Here is a 19,687-nt window from a genome sequence, read left to right as displayed (position 1 = left end):
TTCATAAACATTTGCTAGCCTGACGTCAGCAAACAGCTGATTATGTCAAATAAAATGTCATATTGAATACAAAAACAACAACTGAATGTGATCATACAGAACGAGAATAATCTAAATATCTATTTAACATAACTTTTTAGTTTGTTTATTATGCACAATAAACCTTATTCTGCAGACAACTAAAAACATATAGTTTTCATGTATTTAATTGCCCTCCTGTTGCGCCCTGAGCGCAGCCCTTTTATCAGCGTCAGCTAGAATTTCTGCAGAGTTTAGCGATTGCAACATTTCTCGTTTAACTTTATTTTGCCATTTCATTGGTAAGGAACATGTTGCACGATATATTGCGTCGAAGTAACTACGTAAGCACAATTCATTCTCTGTCATATTATCCTCACAAATTGGTGGTATATCCATGCGTATGTTCTCCAAAGGAGTTTGTGTCTCAGCAGATGCTCTTATTGATGAAATAGTTATGGGAGCAATATTACGCGCATCTGATTGTTTAGGTTCGCTTATATTCAAAGCGTTATCTTCCTGATCTTTACTTAACATTATAAATGGTTTTATAAAGCGCTTTTCCGTAATTTTTGGACATGTCATAAAAGACGTATTTAGACCTTACCAAGATTTCTTCAGATCGCTATCTATAATAGAATTAAAATATAGTTGATATTAGTACTATATATGTGTTGTTAAGTAAAGTGTATTAGCATTGTACATACCAGTGCAACAGATTCCCAATTCCTTTGGCATAGTCTGCATCTTGGTAACTTTTTTGCCGAATGGCACACAAAACTTTATTTTTTCGTATTGCTTGTATGAGAATTAATTATTTTGGATCTTTGTCTAACGATATGTCCATGAATTTGTTTTAAAAAATGTGAAATATTTGCATATAGAACTAACTAAATTAAAGACTATAATTTTATTGTTTGTATTATTTTAATACATATTCAAGATGTAAACGAAAATACGCTAAAAAATCAGCGTACAGCTGATTTAGCATTTGTAAACAAAACTAGAAACATCCCTGTGTTCTCACAGCTACACTATTTGAAACACAGCTATTTTCATGAGTTTATGGTGAGAAACTTGTTAAAATAAGAAATATAATAGCATAATCTTTATGAAAAACTTTGTTAAATAATTTATAAATTCCATAATTTTATACAAAAAGTAATATATTTCAATAAAGTTTTTAACATACAAAAATTTACAACTAGTAACAAATGTAGACAATAAACACAGCTTACTACCTATTGCTTAAGACAAATAAACACGTCCAGAGGTGTCAGATGTTGACATTGCAGTCATACGTAATTGAAAGAGGAAATTCACTGAATGATTGATGAGGATTGACGTGTTTTCCGAATATATACCGGTAGAGACTTGTTTAAATCCACACCAAAGATTCACTTTTGACCTTTTACTTATATAAAAGTCAGTGTATGTATTCGTGTAGCTGCATTTGTTCACCACCGACTGCGTATACATAAGTGGGATTGCCATCATCCATATGCAGCAAGGTTTCCTCAGCTATATTCTCTGTGACTTCACTATCCTCCATAATCTCATCCTTTTCGTATTGTGTCGAAACCACAGGCTCAGCAGTATCAGTATGTGTTTGAGCATTTCTTTGACGTCCTAAATTGCCAAGACAACCCTCAAAAAGTATTTCAGCGATCGCCTTACGTGCATAAATTCTTTGCTCCTGAGACATTTCTTCATATTGTATTGCCCACGATTTGGCTAATATTTCTGTAGATTCACTAATAGCAAGACTTGCACGAGATGATTGTTCCGTACGTACCCGCGCCTCTTCCTTAACTATACTAGTTAATGGAGTTCTTTTGATTTTTCTATTTGTTTGGAGTTGCTCTGATAGTTCTGGTGACGTAGTTGCTATAGATGCGGCCGTCGCATTGTTACTACAACTCACGACAGTTTTTATATCTAACATATCGTCGGCTGTATGAGATGAATCATCGATGTTGATGATTTCATGGAAGTCATCAGTTTCTGCATCTCCAATTGTTTTTATTTCCTCATCATCCTGTGTTGCTATTATATGATCTTGCTTTGGGTTTGGAAATGAAAGTGTACGAAATTGATTCTGAAATTGCTGCTGAAAGGAATTCTCATCTAAATACTGAACCGCCTCTAAATGCTCCTCTGTTTCGTTACCATTATCAGATATATATTCATATTTGTCCAGCTGCACTTTGTATTCGCTGGAACTGTCTTGCGATGTGTGTGGTGATTCCAAGAGTTGCGACCTGACTTTCTCAATATCTGATTGTCTTGCCTTACGGCGCTGTTGTGCATAAATGACATGAATATAAACAAATTGTATAAATCTAAAAATAGTTGCCTTCAAAACTTACCAAAATTTTCTTTTCACTATTCGGCGCACATTTGCGCTCTTTACGAAACTCTTGACTCTGCAAAAAGTCCAGCATATGAAAGTACCAGAGCGAGGTGTTATAACGTTTGCCCATTTGATTGCTCGCCTTAATGCGTGTGCATTCACGTCGGTAATTCGTACGAAATATGTTTATTTTGCGCACAACATCTTCCCGACAAGCATGCGGATCGATTTCACGCATTTTCATCACCAACATCTCATAGCCATGCGTCTTACTTTGCCGATCTTTATACAATGGATTACTCAAGTCCCATAATGCCGGCAAACTTTCGTATAACGCAAAAAACTCCGTCCAGAAAGCGCGCTTATCAATTGGATTTGCATTCGCCATTTTATTTTGCTTGAAGCGGATTCGTACCGGTATGTCAAATGTCAAAATACCGTGAGTCACAGTTAACGGCGGCGCGAAACACTACGTCAATCACACTATTTGGCTTGTCCGGTCGGCTTGATTGCTCGACAACAACTGAGTCAAGCATACGGATTTTTCAAATGCTCTCACTCTCTTTCGCTTGCTCGAGTTTATTCTCTGTTTATTTTGACGAGCGTCAACGGCATTGCGTAGCTGCGGCGAATGAATGTGCAGATGTTTGTTTAGAAGTGTGCAGTACCGAAAATAGGTTTCTACAGAAATAAGGAAAAAATAAATTAATTAAAATAATGGAATGAGGCATATTTGATACGCATACAGATTTGTATGTTGTTAGATGACTACTCATGGAGTATGGGAATAAAAATGTCTTTCAGTGGCATTGACCCAATTAAATATTTATACATACATACATACATAATTATATTCTAGCTCAATGATTTAATAATCAAACTTTGTACTCCTCTGGCAGCACTCTAAAGAGCCTACCATTGAATGACCTTGCATTGAAAATTGCGCGAATGACAAGCGGAGGAATAGACAGTAAATAAATAATATTCATTGCATTAAAATAATATTTGGGAATTTTCAACTACATACTTAAATTAATTAGTTTTCTGCTCTCTATGATTTTCAGCTGTTACGTAAATGTTTTTTAAAACTCTTTTGCATGCTTCAATACAAAACAGATAATTTCTGATTAAAATGTATGAAATGAGAGCTATTCTTGGAAGGCTCTGCTTGCGAAAGCAGCGCAGTTTCTCATATGCACATGGCTACACTCCATAAACATGCATACACAAGGCTCTGCTGTGTATCGTAAAGAGAGTTGAGAGCCACGGTTACCTGGCTGCCTACCCTGTTAATGAAATTCCAACGAGATTGAATACATTCTGGTGTTTACAATTTGAAGACGCCATAACAAAACAAAAACAACAAAAGAAAACGAAAGCGAACACCTTGAAAGAGAGCCACGAATAATTATTAGCGAGATCAAGTTGTGACAAATGCATCTAACAACAAATAACCAGGATAGCGAGTGAACTTCGCAATTAAAGCAAAGAGTTCGCTACTTTTGTGCGACCTCGAATGATTGCACATAGCCGCCGCTACCTGAACTGGAGATGACCGCACGCTTTAATATCGAATATGCAATTACTCATATGCATACATATGTGCACGTGCTTACAAATGCACATACATACAGACAAATGTACAAATCTTCATTTGTATGTGTGTATTGTTTGTGGGCACATTTTAATTTCGACGAAATTTGCCTTTGGGACTGCCTATCTGGTGATGCCCAAACACAATTACGCGGTCTTACGTCTTTTCGCTCACACAACAGCTGTCTAAATATTGTAAACACTAAATGTGTTACTCGGTTATTGCCCGGTTGAGCTCTGCACCCGAGGCTTGGATTCACTCAGCTGCCTCTTTCGTTATACACCGGTCTTTTTTGTTGACGTGTTGGTGCCGCTCTGCGGTACCACGAGTTTTGCGTTGCAGAGCTTGTTCGGTCTGTTTTGTAGTGTACGGCGCTCAGTCACTCGCCGGATTTCTTGTAAATTTCACGTGTTTGGTCTGATTTTGCGACAGTTTACCGGCTTTAGCTTTGCTGTTGTTGTTGTGTGTTTGTGTTTACTGAATTCTCTCTATTTGTGTTTTTATTATTGCGTGCGTTTGTGACTTTGACTTTGCTTTTGCTAGACGGTTAGTATAGGTGTGTATGTTTGTGCGCTCGCAATGAATTTCCACTTTGAAGTGCATAGTGTGGAAGTGACGAGAGCACATTTGTTTTGTTTTTGTGTTTTTTTTTGTACTCTTTTTGACTTTGTACTTTGCAATACAGACGAGCTACTTCTGTACTTCTCTCTGTGTTGTCAAGAATGAGTTTACACATTGAATATAAACACACTTTTCTCAATAAGCGTAGCAAGACATGTACATATATACGTGTGTTGTTGCATTTTACTTCGGTTTAAATAATTTTTAAATTAGTCATACATAGAGCATTTCTTTATACCAAAGAAAAGTGAGTTTGCATGCGAAACAAGCAAAGAATGAAAACATTCCATTTTATTAGTGTCAATAAACTCTTTTCACATTTAGTTTTTCCTTTCTTTAGCATGTGCAGTACTTTGCAGTTACCTTTGCATGTGTGTACATATACACCGTGTAATGATAATAAAAAACATATTTCGTCAATTAGTTGGTGATTCATTTTTGCTGTGTCCACATCTACGAGTAAAATACCCCGAAAATTGTATTTTTAAAATGCCGGGCAAAAGGGTAACGTTGGAAATGGCCCAACAATTGTATTATAATTACAAATTGGGCAAAAACATCAAAGAGTTATCGGAAATGTTTTCTGTATCGCAAAAAACAGTGTATAATGTGATAAATCGTGCGGAAAATGAGGGCAGACTAGAAGCAAAGCGAGGAACCGGTCCTAAACCAAAAATAAGTGATACAACACAACGTTTAATGGCTCGCAAACTGGATCAAAATCCAACAATTTCGATTAGGGCTCTTATGCGGGAGCTTAACGAAGAGCGCAATATGCATCTCTCTCATGAAACTGTGCGCCAGGCAATGCGAAGACACGAATATGCATCAAAATCTGCTAACGAACAAATGCCTGCCGAAAAGTTATCAAATACGGACGCAGAGAAAACGCTGTCTTCTGAGCAAACAAAAGAGGTCATTCATAATCAAAACAAAGTAAGATTTTGCTAAAAGTATTTTAACATAAATATTTCTATCTAACTGAAATCCATTAATTTACACGCTTGTATGCCATCTTACAGCCCACACGCTATGAACGCGAACGCGCCGAATTGAAGAACAAACCGCGTAGGGTGCTCAATTTGGAAGAGCGCGTACTGGCCATACGTCTGTACCATCAAAAGCCGGTGTACCAACGTGTGGCGTCCGTATTCAAATGCAGTTGGGAGCAAATACGTAACGTTATCGCCAATCGTGACGATATATTGCAGCATTATGGCGAAAGTCAGACCGTCACATCCCAGGACACACCAGAAATTGCGCGCAACAAGAAAATCAACTTTCTCGGCAATGTCACATACGAATTCATACGACGCGCGCAGTATCACCGCAGCGTGACGCTTAACGATGTCGCTTTGCGACAGCGTGCGCTCAAGCTACGCGACATCCTACAAATCGAACAGTTTCATCCGAATAAAGAATGGTTGGCCGATTTCAAGAAGGCCTACAATGTGGAGTGGGACAATTTGGACGCGCTGATTATATGCGGTGTGCCGCCACGTTCGTTGGACAATAAGGACTTAATCGAATACTGTACGCGTATGGTGGCGAAAGCTAAGTCGCTGATAGATAAATTGCCCAAATCACAGGCGAGAAAGGAGGGCTCTAAACGCTACGACGAAGACGATTCTGAGGATGAGTGGGCGGCCAGCAGTGGTGGTGATGGTGGCGGTGATGGTAGTGAGGTTAGTTTCGATGACAAGGGATCTGATACGATGTCCGTTCAGCTGGATGATGATGTGCCTGTGGTGAATGAAATTGACGACTTTACCGGCATGTATTTAGACCCGGCTGATAACGATGAAGAGGATTTCAATGGATTTGCAACAGCAGGCCCCACCGACATTTACGGCACTGAAGAAACTGAGAAATACGATTTTACACATACGACCGTAAGCAACGACGCTGCGTCACCAACACTAATAACAACGGAACCAATATTGGTGTCAGAAGTGCAAATTAAGGAGGAGCGACGCAGTCGCAGTCGTAGCAGAAGCCCGCCATTACTGTCACCTTTGAACGTGACAAGTGGTATAAGCACGAACGCCACGACGGTGGGTGGTGGTGGTGGTGTGAAACGTAAGCACTCGGAGACTACAACACCAAAACCAGTAGACGATGTCGAGTCAAATAATAAGCGCTTCAAAAGTGATACAGTGGTCACATATACGGAGGCTTTACACAATTTGTGCACTTTAGAAGAATATGCGACACAAGAAGAAGATTTCGAGGCAATCAATTTACTTATGCAATTGGCGCGGGTCTTAGAGAAGCGCTGCACTACACGAAGGCGGATGTTTAGTGCATAGAGCCTGAGATTATACAGTTGTGTATGTATGTATGTAAGAACACGTACGGAGAAGAGAGTATGTAAATACATATGTAAGATTGAAGTAATAATAGTTTAATTTTGAATAACAATACAAATTTAATGCCCTTCAATTAATTTAATTAATATATGTACATATAATAAGTACTATAAGGTTAAGCGGTGTAGAATAAATTTTGTAAAGTATCAGCAAACTCTCTTATTTGCGCTTTGTCGCTGATTTTTGGACTCTTTACGTGAGCGTAAGTTGGAATGCACTGCAATCTCATAATTTCTACGGATCGCCAAAGGGTCTTATCGACATTTTTTTTCGCTGCCCACACATGCTTCCATATGAATTGATAAAATTTTACATTTCACTACTCTGGAAGAGCGATTGTTTGTGCAGTAACGACGGTAATAAGTAATTGTAAATATACTATTTATTGACTCACAGAAGTTGGAACGCAGATTGGCGTGTTTGCATGCTTGTTCTAAATATAATTGCCATCAATGCCGCCTCGCAGAGAGGCCAATTGCAGTGATGAGAGCGCGTTGTTTAAGGTTTTCCCCGAGGCAGAGCGTGGAGAGTGAATGTGCGCATTGCCTTTTGCATACAAACGTTTTGATGTGAGTATATTTATAACTATGAAGCAATGTACTATTCATTTAATTGAACTAGTCATCGCTGGCAGACGCTTTAACTCAGTGGGCAGACATGCGCATTGGCGCTCAGGTCACGCTACAAGAAGATGTTGATAATGTTCATATGTATGAATCTATTTATGCACTTTCATATATACATTGCATGTACATGTACTATAATAGGTGGAATAGTTGTATAGGTTATTGGCAGTGTGATTTTAGAGCTAATCTGCTTATCAGAAGGAAATATCATACATATACATATGTAGGTGTGAGACCATAAGTAAAATGTATAAATGGATGAAAACTTAATTGAATACAACAAGAATTTAATATCATATAAGATATTAGAATTTTGTTTTCAAATAGAAATAGGCCACAAATGTTCAAAATTTAAACATTTCTTGAGCTTTCATTTTATGGTTCAAAATTAGGTCCGCACTTGAAATGAATTTTAATTCGGCAATACGGTCATACCTATAGAAATATGCACTTTTAATTTGTTTAAATTTTTCTTTCGAAGAAGCGGTTCTTTCCACAAATGAATAAACCATAACCTAACTTAAAGCATTGAAAGATGGATCCAAGTAACAAACCCAAATTAATATTCTGCTAGGGACTGGATATTTGGGTCTCAGCAGCAAATTCCCATAACTACATCAGGAGTGTAATATTACGCTTAGTTAAAACAAACCGAAAAGTCGATTTTTATCAGCTTATTTCGATGGGTGTGGCCTAGTAGCGACCAAGCTGACCGTTTCTTGACAACTGCTTCCTTCAGACGGAGCAATTGTTAACAGTACAAGCTCATACAAGGGTTTAAAGAGTTTGGTGGTAGGTTAGCAGCTCATTGTAGATGATTCCCTTTGAATACCAACCTTCAATTCTGACTGGGCCACCGCTTGTCTCGGCTCACCGCAATTCGACCACAATCGTTTTTACTTTTCATTGTCGTTACTGAACCACTTCACTTCACAAAATTTGGTCCAATATGATTTTCTCTTTAACTCGTGTGGCACCCGTATGTCGAGCTTCTTTTAGCACCCAGCCTTCAATAGTTTCAAATGGAGTTGTATACGATGTTGAGCTACTAAGCTATAGAAACGGTATGAAATGACGATCGAACTTGACGATTTTCATTGATTTTATCGATATTTATAGCAGGTGGATAAGTCATCCAGAGCGTGGTACATCTTGACATAAAAAATACCTTGATTGGTTGTTACAATATCCGGAATAGTGTTTAACTACTCAAATCTTCAGTCGTCTGCTTTGCGTCCTCGTCTTTATAAAAATCGCTGCTGTCCATATTGTCATTGTCCCTCAAACAATACCGAGTGAAGCAATCACAAAACCGTCTGGGAAGTTTTTTAACTACGAAATCGTATCCTTTTAACGCCATATAGCGGAATCAGATGCCATTTATACAACGCGAGATACAGTTTATTAAAGCCATAGACCTAACATACTCTTATTATACCGATATGACAGCACTTTGGTGAGGCTATCTTCAAATGACCTTGATGAAAAAATGACAGGAGAGAGCATAAACAGTGTTAATTAATATTCTTTTACATTAATTATTGAGTTTTCTATTAAAGTGGTTAATTTTTATTTGCAAAATATACTTTTATGTCCTCTGTGACCTTCAGCAGTTACGTAATTATTTTTGAAAAATCTTTTGAATACTTTCATTCGATACAAAGCAAAAACTTCATTACAAATCTGTGGAATGAGAATTGTGCTTGAAAAGCTCTGCTTGCCATAGCAGCGCAGTTCCGCTACATATATGTATATATACATATGAACATGTAAGGAGTGTAGTAAAGAGAGTTGAGAGCCACGATTACCTGGTAGGCAACCCTCTACTTGTGAAAGTCTACCGAGATTTGTTTATTAACATATTGCGGAGTTTTCACTTTTAAGGCGCCGTCATAATAGCAAAAACAACAAATAAAACTGACCAAAACGAACACCTTGAAAGAGAGTCGCGAATAACTATTAGCGAGATCAAGTTGTGACAAATGCATCTAACAACAAATCATCAGGATAGCGAGTGAAGTTCGCAATTAAAGCAAAGACTTTTGTGCGACCTCGAATGATTGCACATAGCCGCTGCTACCTGAACTGGAGAAGACCTCATCACGCTTTTGTTTTATCGTATGTAAATACCGAATATGCAATTGCACACATGCATTCTCGTTTTGCTCATATGTACCTACATACAAACAATCATTTGCATGCTTGTTCGAATGTAAAAGTGTCGTTTGTCTGTGGGCATATTTTTGCTTCGACAGAGCTTGCATTGGGACCGCGTATCTGGTGTTGCCCAGACACAATTACGAGGTCTTTTCTCACAACACAACATATCGGCGTGGCGTACTAACGTCTAAACAGTGAACATGCTGAATGTGTGTTCACGTCCATAATTTTGTATTTTGCACGCTATTCGGCCGTAGCCCGGTTGAGCTCTGTACCCGAGGCTTGGACTCACTCAGCTGTCTCTTTTGCTATACACTTCACTGGTCTTTTGTGTAGTGTCGACGTGTTGGTGCCGCTCTTCGGTGACGACGCCACACATGTTTGGGGTACCACGAGGTTTTACGTTGTGGAGCTTGTTCGGTGTGTTTTGTGGTGTACGGCGCTCAGTCGCTCGTCGGGTTCCTTGTAAATTTCACGTGTTTGGTCTGATTTTGCAACAGTTTGCCGGCTTTAGCTTTGCTGTTGTTGTTGTGTGTTTAATGAATACTTTTTATTTGTATTTTTAATAACGCGTGCGTTTGTGACTTTGCTTTTGCTTTTGCCAGACGGTTAATGGTGGTGTGTATGCGTGTGCGCTCGCAATGAATTTCCACATTGAAGTATCGTGGAAGTGACGAGCGCATTTTTCGCGTTTGTTTTTGTCTTTATTTGTGTTGTTGTGTCGGCTTTATTTGATTTCATTTTGACTTTGTTTTCGTTTTTTTTTTTTCAATTTAAATGCAGACAAGCTAACTAGAGTGTTGGAGTTTGGGAGCAGTACAAATTGCGGTTCTGCACTTCTGCATTCGGGTTCACAATTTTGGTTATGAAAAAGGTGAGTACATACGAAGTATGTATTTATTATTCTCAATCATTCTTATCTACGTTTAATCGTTCTAACGTAATGAGCAGGTTTTCGAAGTGCTTCAAGAGTTGTTCATATGAGTAGGTCTATTGGTCGTAAATTTTTTATTGCTTTTTGACGGAATGTCTGGCACTTACAGAACACTATAGAACTCCGTTCATTATCACTTTTTTATTTTATTATATTTTTTAATTTTTTGTTGTAGATGGAAGAATCATCAGCTGTAGGACCATATTTTCTAAAGGAAAGACGAAATAAAAGTTATAATATTGACAAATTAATTGAGGAGCAAATGCCTGTCAAAAAGTTAACAAGTAAGGGCGCACGGAAATCGCTGCCCCCCAAGCAAACAAAACAGGTCATCCATAATCAATACAATGTAAGAGTGTGTGAAATGTATTTTAAGTAATATTACTTGTAATTAATTTATTATTATTTATTTGTGATAATTTCTGAAGAACAGGCTGTTATAACGGTGAAAATTTCAAAATTGTCTTATTAAATATTATAGATATAAAAAGATATTTTGTGGTTATGTATTTTTACCAATTTAAAATACTAATAGTGTATATTTTTTCAAAATTACATAACTCAAAAGCGTTTGCTTTTGAAAAAGTCAAAATATTAAGTTTTGTTACAAACATATACCAAGAAATATTAATTTACCCACTGGCATTCCATCTTACAGCCCACACGCTATGAACGCGAACGTGCCATAATGAAAAACAAACCGCGTAAGGTGCTCAATTTGGAGGAGCGCGTACTGGCCATACGTCTGTATCAAGAGAAGCCGGTGTACCAACGTGTAGCGTCCGTATTCAAATGCAGTTGGGAGCAAATACGTAACGTTATCGCCAATCGTGACGACATATTGCGCTACTATGGCGAATGCCAGACCGTTACACACAAGGATATGCCGGAATTTGCGCGCAACAAGAAAATCAACTTTCTCGGCAATGTCACATACGAATTCGTACGACGCGCCCACTATCACCGCAGCGTGACGCTAAACGATGCCGTTCTGCGTCAGCGTGCGCTCAAGCTACGCGACATCCTGCAAATCGAACAGTTTCATCCGAATAAAGCATGGTTGGCCGATTTCAAGAAGGTATACAATGTGGAGTGGGACTATTTGGACGCGCTGATTATATGCGGTGTGCCGCCACGTTCGTTGGACAATAAGGACCTAATCGAATACTGTACGCGTATGGTGGCGAAAGCTAAGTCGCTGATAGGTAAATTGCCCAAGCCGCTGTCGAAGAAGGAGAGCTCTAAACTATACGACGAGGAGGATTCAGACGATGAGTGGGCCAGCAGTGGTGGAGGTAATGCTGATGCTGATGGTGGTGTCGCATCCGATACGATGTCTGAGCTGAACGATGATGTGCCTGTGGTGAATGAAATTGACGACTTTACCGGCATGTATTTAGAACCGGCTGATAACGATGAAGAGGATTTCAATGGATTTGCAACAGCCGGCGCCAACAACATTTACGGCACTGAAGAAAGTGAGACGTTCAATTTTCCACGTACTACCACAGCAAGCAACAACACTGCGTCACAAGCACACATAGCGACGGAACCACCATTGATGTCTGAAGTGCAGATTAAGCTAGAGCGACGCAGTCGCAGTCGTAGCAGAAGTCCACCATTGCTGTCACCTTTGACCGTGACAAGTGGTACAAGCACGAACGCCACGTTGGTAGGTGGTGGTGGTGGTGGGAAACGTATGCACTCAGCGACAACAACAGCAAAACCAGCAGACGCTGTCGCGTCAAATAGTAAGCGCTTTAAGAGTGATACAGTGGCCACATATACGGAGGCTTTACGCAATTTGTGCCCTTTAGAGGATTTTGCGACGCAAGAAGAAGATTTTGAGGCAATAAATTTACTTATACAATTAGCGCGGGTCTTCGAGAAGGGCGCGAAACGCAGTACTGCACAAAAGCGTGTGTTTAGTGCATAATTAAAGTGTTTGAAATAATACATTTAAGAATTAAAGTACACTTACGCATAAGAGAGTATGTAAATATGTAGATTGAAGCTCTCTCTCTAGATATACTAGGCATTAAGTAATAATAGTTTATTATACAAATAATATTAAACTGCATATGCCCTTCAATGAATTTAATGAATATATGTACAATATATAACTGTATACAGTTAAGCGTTGTAGAAAACATTTTGTAATACATTAGCGAACTCTCTTATTTACGCTTTGTCGATGATTTTTGGGCTCTTTACGTGAGCGTAAGTTGAAATGCACTGCAATCTCATAATTTCTACGGATCGCCGAAGGGTCTTATCAACATTTTTTTCGCTGCCCACACATGCTTCCATATGAATTGATAAAATTTTACATTTCACTACTCTGGAAGAGCGATTGTGTGTGCAGTAACGACGGTAATAAGTAATTGTAAATATACAATTTATTGACTCACAGAAGTTGGAACGCAGATTGGCGTGTTTGCATGCTTGTTCTAAAAATAATTGCCAGCTTTTTTGCGATAATACAATGCAGTCAGAATGCCGCCACGCAGAGAGACCAATTTCTGAGATGAGAGCGCGTTGTTTAAGGTTTTCCGCGAGGCAGAGCGTGGAGAGTGAATGTGCGCATTACCTTTTGCATATAAACGTTTTGATGTGAGTATATTTATAACTATGAAGCAATGTACTATTCATTTAATTGAACTAGTCATCGCTGGCAGACGCTTTAACTCAGTGGGCAGACATGCGCATTGGCGCCTCAGGTCACGCTAAAAGGAGATGTTGATAATGTTCATATGTAGCAATCTATTTATGCACTTATATACAGTGTATACATATAAAGTATATATGGGTGGAATAGTTGTAGAGGTTCTTGGCAGTGTGATTTTAGAGCTGAATTTTCCGCTTATTAGACCACAGAAGGAAATAGCCGCATTTGTAGGTGTGTGACAATAAGTAAAATGTAATAACGAATGAATACTTGATTGAATATTGTATTAGATATTTTGTTGGAACTAAAATGCTGCATATTTTACACCAGGGATGAATAGTCGTTTAACAGCAGTTAAAAGTCTCAATATATAGTCATCTTGTTACCTTAATACTCTTTACATAGCGTTTTCAAAAATAAACCAACATATGTATATCCAAAATCCCACATACAAATAACCATATCAGAGAAACCTCTCCTAACGGACACCTTCCTTGAGCGGACATTTCTGCATGCACCAAGTATAATTTTTAGAACAAATGACACTTTCATAAGCGGACACCTCTTTTGATAATTCTTCTTCTTCTTGACTGGCGTAAACACCGCTTTCGTGGTTATAGCCGAGTCCAAAACAGCGCGCCATGCATCTCTCCTTTTGGCAGTTAGGCGCCAATTGGTTATACCAAGCGAAGCAAGGTCCTTCTCCACCTAGTCCTTCCATCGGAGTGGAGGTCATCCTCTACTGCATTGAACATTTTCAGAGCTGGAGCACTTTCGTCCATTCGAACAACATGACCCAGCCAGCGTAGCCACCGTCTTTTTATTCGCTGAACTATGTCTATGTCGTCGAATAACACATACAGCTCATCATTACATCGTATCCGGTATACGCCGTTGCCAATATTTATGGACAAGTCGTAAATCTTCTGCAAAACCTTTCTCTCGAAAACTCCTAATGCCGTCTCATCGGATGTTGACATCGTCCACCATATAAAGGAGAAAAAGTAGGACGAGAATGATGAGGGAATTGTAGAGTTTGGTTTTTGCTCGTCGGGAGAGGACTTTACTTTTCAATTCCCTACTCAGTCCATAGTAGCACCCGTTGGCAAGAGTGATTCTGCATTGGAATGGTAATTATCCAAAGGAATTCGTTCCAATATGGCAATTAGACTTGGCCGCTTAGTGAACAAATCAAATTTTGATTGTTGTTTTCCTTTTGTCTCTTTTATTGTGTGCAATAAATTCTTAGTACTCGACTATCATTTCATTCTTTTTATTTTATTTTTAGTTGAATCAGTAGCTTCTTTGCATAAATATATATTTTTATACATATTTTTTGTGAATAAAAAATTAAATACAGTACAGTTAAATTCAGTTGAAAAATAAAGTATTTCATAAAAAAGATGAACAAAAACAAAAATATCTAATTCCAATACATGTGTATGTCTGCAATATAGTAACTATATAACTACAAATATCTTTCTCTAGAACTCTTCTACTTAGAAAAGTGTATATATTGAAATAAATGGCTTTGTATATAGGGTATATGTACACACCCAAGCATGTACATATGTTTTCCTCACTTCACTTACAAACTATGGTAACAATTACCGGCTTTGGTATTCATAGAAAAAGCTATACGCTTACATACTATACATATATGGTATATACAACCACATACATAGGTGTAAGTATGTGTGTATTAATTCTAAATTAGAAGTATTTTGTATACAAATATTAGTTTCATAAGTATTATATTTTGTAATTCATATTATACTCGTACTCGTATGCAACTCAATCCACATCGACGTCGTCGTCACCATCGAGCTCCCGCAGAACTTCATCGGCACGTGTGATCAAACCGATCAGTCTAAAGTTCTCTTTAACCAGCGCGAAATCTTCCAAGAGTTTGAGATATTTACGAGCCTCCGAACAGGATTTGATGGGCGGCAGCATGGGCATATTGCTAGACGCGTGTTTGCGTTTGTTCGCCAAACGATTTATAACGGCATCCGGCGCTTTTGTTAAAGGTGGCAAGGGTGGCGTAAAGCATAAGGAACGGTTCATAGCTGATATATTGGCGGCGGGTATGCAAGTAATGGCAGTCGTCGATGTGGGCAAGCTTTGACGCTCAGTCGACATGGTCGACGTGCAGGCGGCCAGTGTAGCGGGTAGTAAAATGGGTTTCGGTGCCAAAGGCGGTATGGTTGATGTTGCCGTTGGACGTACGACGGTTGCTGCTGTTGTTGAGGTGGCCACAATTTTGCCTTGCGTCTGTATGAGACGCCGCAAATTGGCTAAAGCTATATTTTCATCATCGGCGGTCTCTCGCGCGCTGGCACGCTCCTCAACATCCATGCTACCACTCGAGGATGTATCACCATCCGTTGTAAATGCGTTGGTAGTATCATTGTTTATGGCAGTCTGTTGTAACGCGGCACTTGTTTTCATCGCCGCTTCACTTTGCTGTTGTTCCTGATCGACTGCGTCGTCTTCCTCAGCGTCGGAAATATATTCCTGCTTTATTTCGACGGGCTCCTGTTTGATTTCCTTCTTAATATCAAGCATCGGCGGTGGCACATTCGATTTCTCCGCATCCGTAGCAGGTGTGGCAGCAGTTGCTGTTGTTGTTGCCAGCGCAGCAGTCGGTGTGGCAGTTGCCGCTGCAGCTGTTGCAGTGGCTGAAGCCGCTTGCATGCTCTGCGATTGTGCTATGGTCGCCAGCGGTATGATTGTCATTGTCATTGGCTTGGCGCCGGGCATTTGACCAGCTGGCGTTATGGGTGTGGCAACCAGCACCTTCTGTGGCATGCCGGCGACGTTGCCTTGCAATGGCAATGCGACCAATTGACGGAAAGGTGTCAATTGTGGCGCGGCAAGGTTGTGCACGGCTGGTGACGCGGACCGCTTGTTTTGTAAATTGGCGGCTAATTGATTATTTGCTAAATTTCCGTTGGGATTTGTGATATTTATGCGTTTCACAATTGGATTACCAGTTGCATTCAGTGTGCTGCCAGTTGGTTGTGCCATGTTGCCAGCAACATTGCTTTTAGCGCTCTGTGTGCCGGCACCAGCTTTATGTTGTTGTCTACGCTTTGCCGCCACTTCCTGTTCAACATCATCCGCGTGTGTCTTCGTATTCTCTGTATTATTACACTCCTCCTTAATCTCCTCCACATCATCGCCGTCGTCTTCCTCATCGACTGTTTGCGTTTTGTTCCCCGCATCCGGTGTACACTCGTTGAGCACATCCTTCATGACATCCTTAATTTGCACAGAGTGGCCCTGTGTATAGCCAATATTCAGTAGTTTACTGTCGGTCGTATGTATTTTATAGGTCTGTCGAAATTTATCACACCAATCCTGGTGGGGAAAGAAATTCTGCAAACCCATTGCACTCTTAAACTGCAACGCCGTCTTCTGTATGAGTCCGTCCGTTATCTGTATGTCCTGATAGTAAATCATGCGGCGCAACCAATCAAAGACCGCTTTGCCCAACATCGAGACACGCACCACCTTCATTTCGAGCGTTTTGGCGTCATGACAGCGACGCGTACGCTGCTCCCAAGCTTCGAGTATGCTGTCTTTTTGCTGCACTATACGCTTGATCTGATCGGGACTGCAGTGAAACATGCGTCCGACACGCTTGTACACCGGCGACTTTTCGTACTCGCGTATGGCGGCCACTTTCTCGTTGAGCGCCAATACATTTTTCCGACGTATACGTGTGTCGTAGAGCATTTTCTCGTGGAACGGTTGTGCCAGCGCTGGTGGGGGGTTCTGTAAAGCAGCAGAGAGAAAAGTAGGTGAGTGTGTGTGTGTGAAGATTTTGTCATTCGTGAAAAGTGTTTGAAGTAAAGAAAAATATAATATATACATACATATGTATGCGTGTATTTGTATATAAGTGGCTGGTGGTATGATCTTGAGTAATTATTTGTTATACGAACATCTATGAGTCTACATATGTATGTATGTAAACAAATTACGTCATTAAATGTATATAAAGATTTTTGGCTGACACGCCTCATTTAATGTTGCAGACTTTATTTTTCTCGCGAGTCATCTAATTGAAAGGTGTATAGAAATATACTTTTATAAAATGCCTATGTACATAAACATATGTATGTAAATATGTATATGATTAATTAGTTTTTAATTTTTAGACATCAGCTTAGTCATTTATAGACTAAGAGTTCCAAGATATACTACTTCAAACATTATACAGGGTGCCTTAGTGTTTTTACACCACTTAATGACCCATTTATTCTCTGTTCTTCTGCACTTCCCATTCAATATGGATCAAATCCTGGGATAGCCACAATCACATCCCATATAACGGTAGTCTAATTAATAAGCTTTAACCAATACTGCTATGTAAGCGGGTAGTGTCTTCTAAACTGCTCGAACAAGATGAAGAATGAACTTTATACTTGCTTTCAAAATCAGAAATCGGTAAACTGTCGGATCTAATTCTGGTATGATCATACATGAAATATATCAAGAAGAAAACATTCGAATCAATACTTATGATTCCAAAGGAATTCACGATATAAGGAGACGTGCTGAAACCAATTCGTTGCTTCGACCAATTACTAAATAAGTTAAGACGGCTACGGCCTATACACCTTCACTGGCCTCTTCTTATAACGAATATTTAGATATGTGGACGCCTATCTCGAACTAAAATTTTTTAAGAAAAGTTTCTGAACACAGGTTCTAACAACACCACAAGACAGTCAAACATGGCCATCCAAAATCATCATATGTACATATAAGTTCCAAAATTAAAGCGCTTCAATCACTTACATTCTCAGACTTAAACGCATCGGCGCATTCTTCATTGCCTACGTCGTCGTCGTCGTCGTCATCGTCGCTATCATCCAACTCCTCCGCTGCAAATGCATTCTTAACCACCGTTAATTTTTCGCGCTCCTTCACTTTCATCGCGTTTTCGTTGTGTTGTACTGAGTTTGTATTGTTATTGTTATTGTTATTGCTTTTCGAATTGCTGTCAACGCTATGCTGAGCACTATGCCTATTGATAGTAATATGATTTTGTTGCTGTTGCTGCGGTTCAGCAGCAATTTCTGCTGCTTGCTGTTGTTGTTGTTGTTGAGCGCTACTACCGCCGCTTGCGCTGCGCACATGAAGAGGTTTTCTTCTGCTGCGCGGCAATAATTTTCGCAAACTTCGCAATTTCTTCGGACCCAGCGCAGCGGTGGTGGCGGCGGATGATGACACAGTGGCCGCTCTTATAGCCGCGCTCGACGTCACCGATGTGGCGAGGTGCACGGGCAGGCGCACGCGTCGGCCGACACGACTAATCGTTGTTGTGGTTGTATTCACTAGCGACGGTTCGACTATGCGACGACGACGACGTCGCAAATTTTGTTGTTGTTGCTTCGGCGTATCCGATGCGAACGCCGTAGCGGCTGACACCGTTGTAGACGTCGTTGTGACTGTTTGTATGCTTACACCGTGAGTGAGTCGAGTACTTTTGCAACGTTATCGCTTTTGTTTTTGTATTTTTTTTTTTCGGTGCGGCACCGCTGGTGCTGCAAGTGACAGCGGTGTTGTTGTTTTTATTATTACAATTGTTGTCGCTGCTGTTTTATTATTATATTGTTGTTGTTGTTGTTGTTGAGTCGCTTTGTCGTACAATTGTCGTCACAATTGGTCTTCGCACTTCTGTAATATACAAATTCAATTTATTTTGCTTTCTTCAAATGCACACACAAACACACTTACACTCGCATATACATATATTTACGTTCAATGCACTTGCTTAATATGCTGTGAATTTATGAATATGCACTTCTTCTAGCTTTGCACTGCAACAAATCCAAAAACCAATCCGCAACGTTAGGACAAAACACAATGCGCTTAAAATGCTATTCCAAATATGCTTTCCTCCCTTGTACGCTGCGTTTGTCTACACACAAGCATATGTATGTAAATTGAAACGTGTGTATTTGCTTAGTACACTGCTGTTTTGCTTTGTTTTCACAGTTTGTTGCTGTCTGACAGTAGGGCGGCGGCGGAGGCGGGTGGGTTGCTCTTGCGAACGCACAATTCGTAGTAAATGTACGGTGTAGCAGCAGCTTTTCAACCAGATCAAAGATGACATGATACGAAACTCTCTCATTTTTCCTCAAACCGAATTCCCTGATCTCTCATTTTAAGTTGGTAGCAATGCGAGTTGAAGGAATTTTTGACAGCTTATGTCAGAAAAGGCGGGATGCCAGAAATAATCCCGCTAAAACTATTGAGAAAATCAGTGCGAAAGTTCACTTGACGTTGAAAGAAGCTTTTATACAATTATTTAAAAAGTCAAACGTCGG

The 19,687-nt window shown here is 39.7% G+C and overlaps 4 protein-coding genes across 11 annotated transcripts; 2 read left to right on the top strand and 2 right to left on the bottom strand.

The window, feature by feature from the left end:
• Nucleotides 1-467: 467 nt before the first annotated feature.
• Nucleotides 468-3,535, bottom strand: LOC105212495 (uncharacterized). Its single transcript, XM_054228572.1, has 4 exons — nucleotides 3,399-3,535; nucleotides 2,388-3,052; nucleotides 726-2,317; nucleotides 468-647 (listed from the first exon to the last, which is right to left on the bottom strand). Exons 2-3 carry the CDS (start codon nucleotides 2,757-2,759, stop codon nucleotides 1,445-1,447), a joined length of 1,245 nt encoding a protein of 414 aa, XP_054084547.1. The 5' UTR covers nucleotides 2,760-3,052; nucleotides 3,399-3,535; the 3' UTR covers nucleotides 468-647; nucleotides 726-1,444.
• A 524-nt stretch (nucleotides 3,536-4,059) lies between these two features.
• Nucleotides 4,060-7,102, top strand: LOC105220534 (uncharacterized). Of its 5 annotated transcripts, none has more exons than XM_029045868.2 (3): nucleotides 4,060-4,511; nucleotides 5,011-5,522; nucleotides 5,609-7,102. In XM_029045868.2, exons 2-3 carry the CDS (start codon nucleotides 5,076-5,078, stop codon nucleotides 6,893-6,895), a joined length of 1,734 nt encoding a protein of 577 aa, XP_028901701.2. In that variant the 5' UTR covers nucleotides 4,060-4,511; nucleotides 5,011-5,075; the 3' UTR covers nucleotides 6,896-7,102. The 5 variants fall into 5 exon arrangements, with proteins under 5 accessions (XP_028901701.2, XP_028901698.2, XP_054084544.1 ...); XM_029045865.2 differs by having other exon boundaries at nucleotides 4,927-5,522; XM_054228569.1 differs by having other exon boundaries at nucleotides 4,911-5,522.
• A 293-nt stretch (nucleotides 7,103-7,395) lies between these two features.
• Tars_0 (uncharacterized) lies at nucleotides 7,396-12,826 on the top strand. 3 transcript variants are annotated; one of them, XM_054228571.1, is made up of 4 exons: nucleotides 7,396-7,524; nucleotides 10,525-10,615; nucleotides 10,851-11,024; nucleotides 11,334-12,826. In XM_054228571.1, the coding sequence occupies exons 2-4, from the start codon at nucleotides 10,607-10,609 to the stop codon at nucleotides 12,609-12,611; spliced, it is 1,461 nt and encodes a 486-aa protein (XP_054084546.1). In that variant the 5' UTR covers nucleotides 7,396-7,524; nucleotides 10,525-10,606; the 3' UTR covers nucleotides 12,612-12,826. The 3 variants fall into 3 exon arrangements, with proteins under 3 accessions (XP_054084546.1, XP_011182802.2, XP_011182801.2); XM_011184500.3 differs by lacking the exon at nucleotides 7,396-7,524 and adding an exon at nucleotides 9,801-10,161; XM_011184499.3 differs by lacking the exon at nucleotides 7,396-7,524 and adding an exon at nucleotides 10,173-10,359.
• Nucleotides 12,827-14,585: 1,759 nt separating this feature from the next.
• LOC105212493 (uncharacterized) lies at nucleotides 14,586-19,455 on the bottom strand. 2 transcript variants are annotated; one of them, XM_011184497.3, is made up of 3 exons: nucleotides 19,095-19,455; nucleotides 18,153-19,034; nucleotides 14,586-17,123 (listed from the first exon to the last, which is right to left on the bottom strand). In XM_011184497.3, exons 2-3 carry the CDS (start codon nucleotides 18,288-18,290, stop codon nucleotides 15,138-15,140), a joined length of 2,124 nt encoding a protein of 707 aa, XP_011182799.2. In that variant the 5' UTR covers nucleotides 18,291-19,034; nucleotides 19,095-19,455; the 3' UTR covers nucleotides 14,586-15,137. The 2 variants fall into 2 exon arrangements, with proteins under 2 accessions (XP_011182799.2, XP_011182800.2); XM_011184498.3 differs by having other exon boundaries at nucleotides 18,153-19,031.
• Nucleotides 19,456-19,687: the final 232 nt, after the last annotated feature.

This window comes from Zeugodacus cucurbitae, chromosome 4 (assembly GCF_028554725.1).
Source record: "Zeugodacus cucurbitae isolate PBARC_wt_2022May chromosome 4, idZeuCucr1.2, whole genome shotgun sequence".
Taxonomy (NCBI): domain Eukaryota; kingdom Metazoa; phylum Arthropoda; class Insecta; order Diptera; family Tephritidae; genus Zeugodacus; species Zeugodacus cucurbitae.
This window is presented reverse-complemented; position numbering and strand designations above follow the sequence as displayed.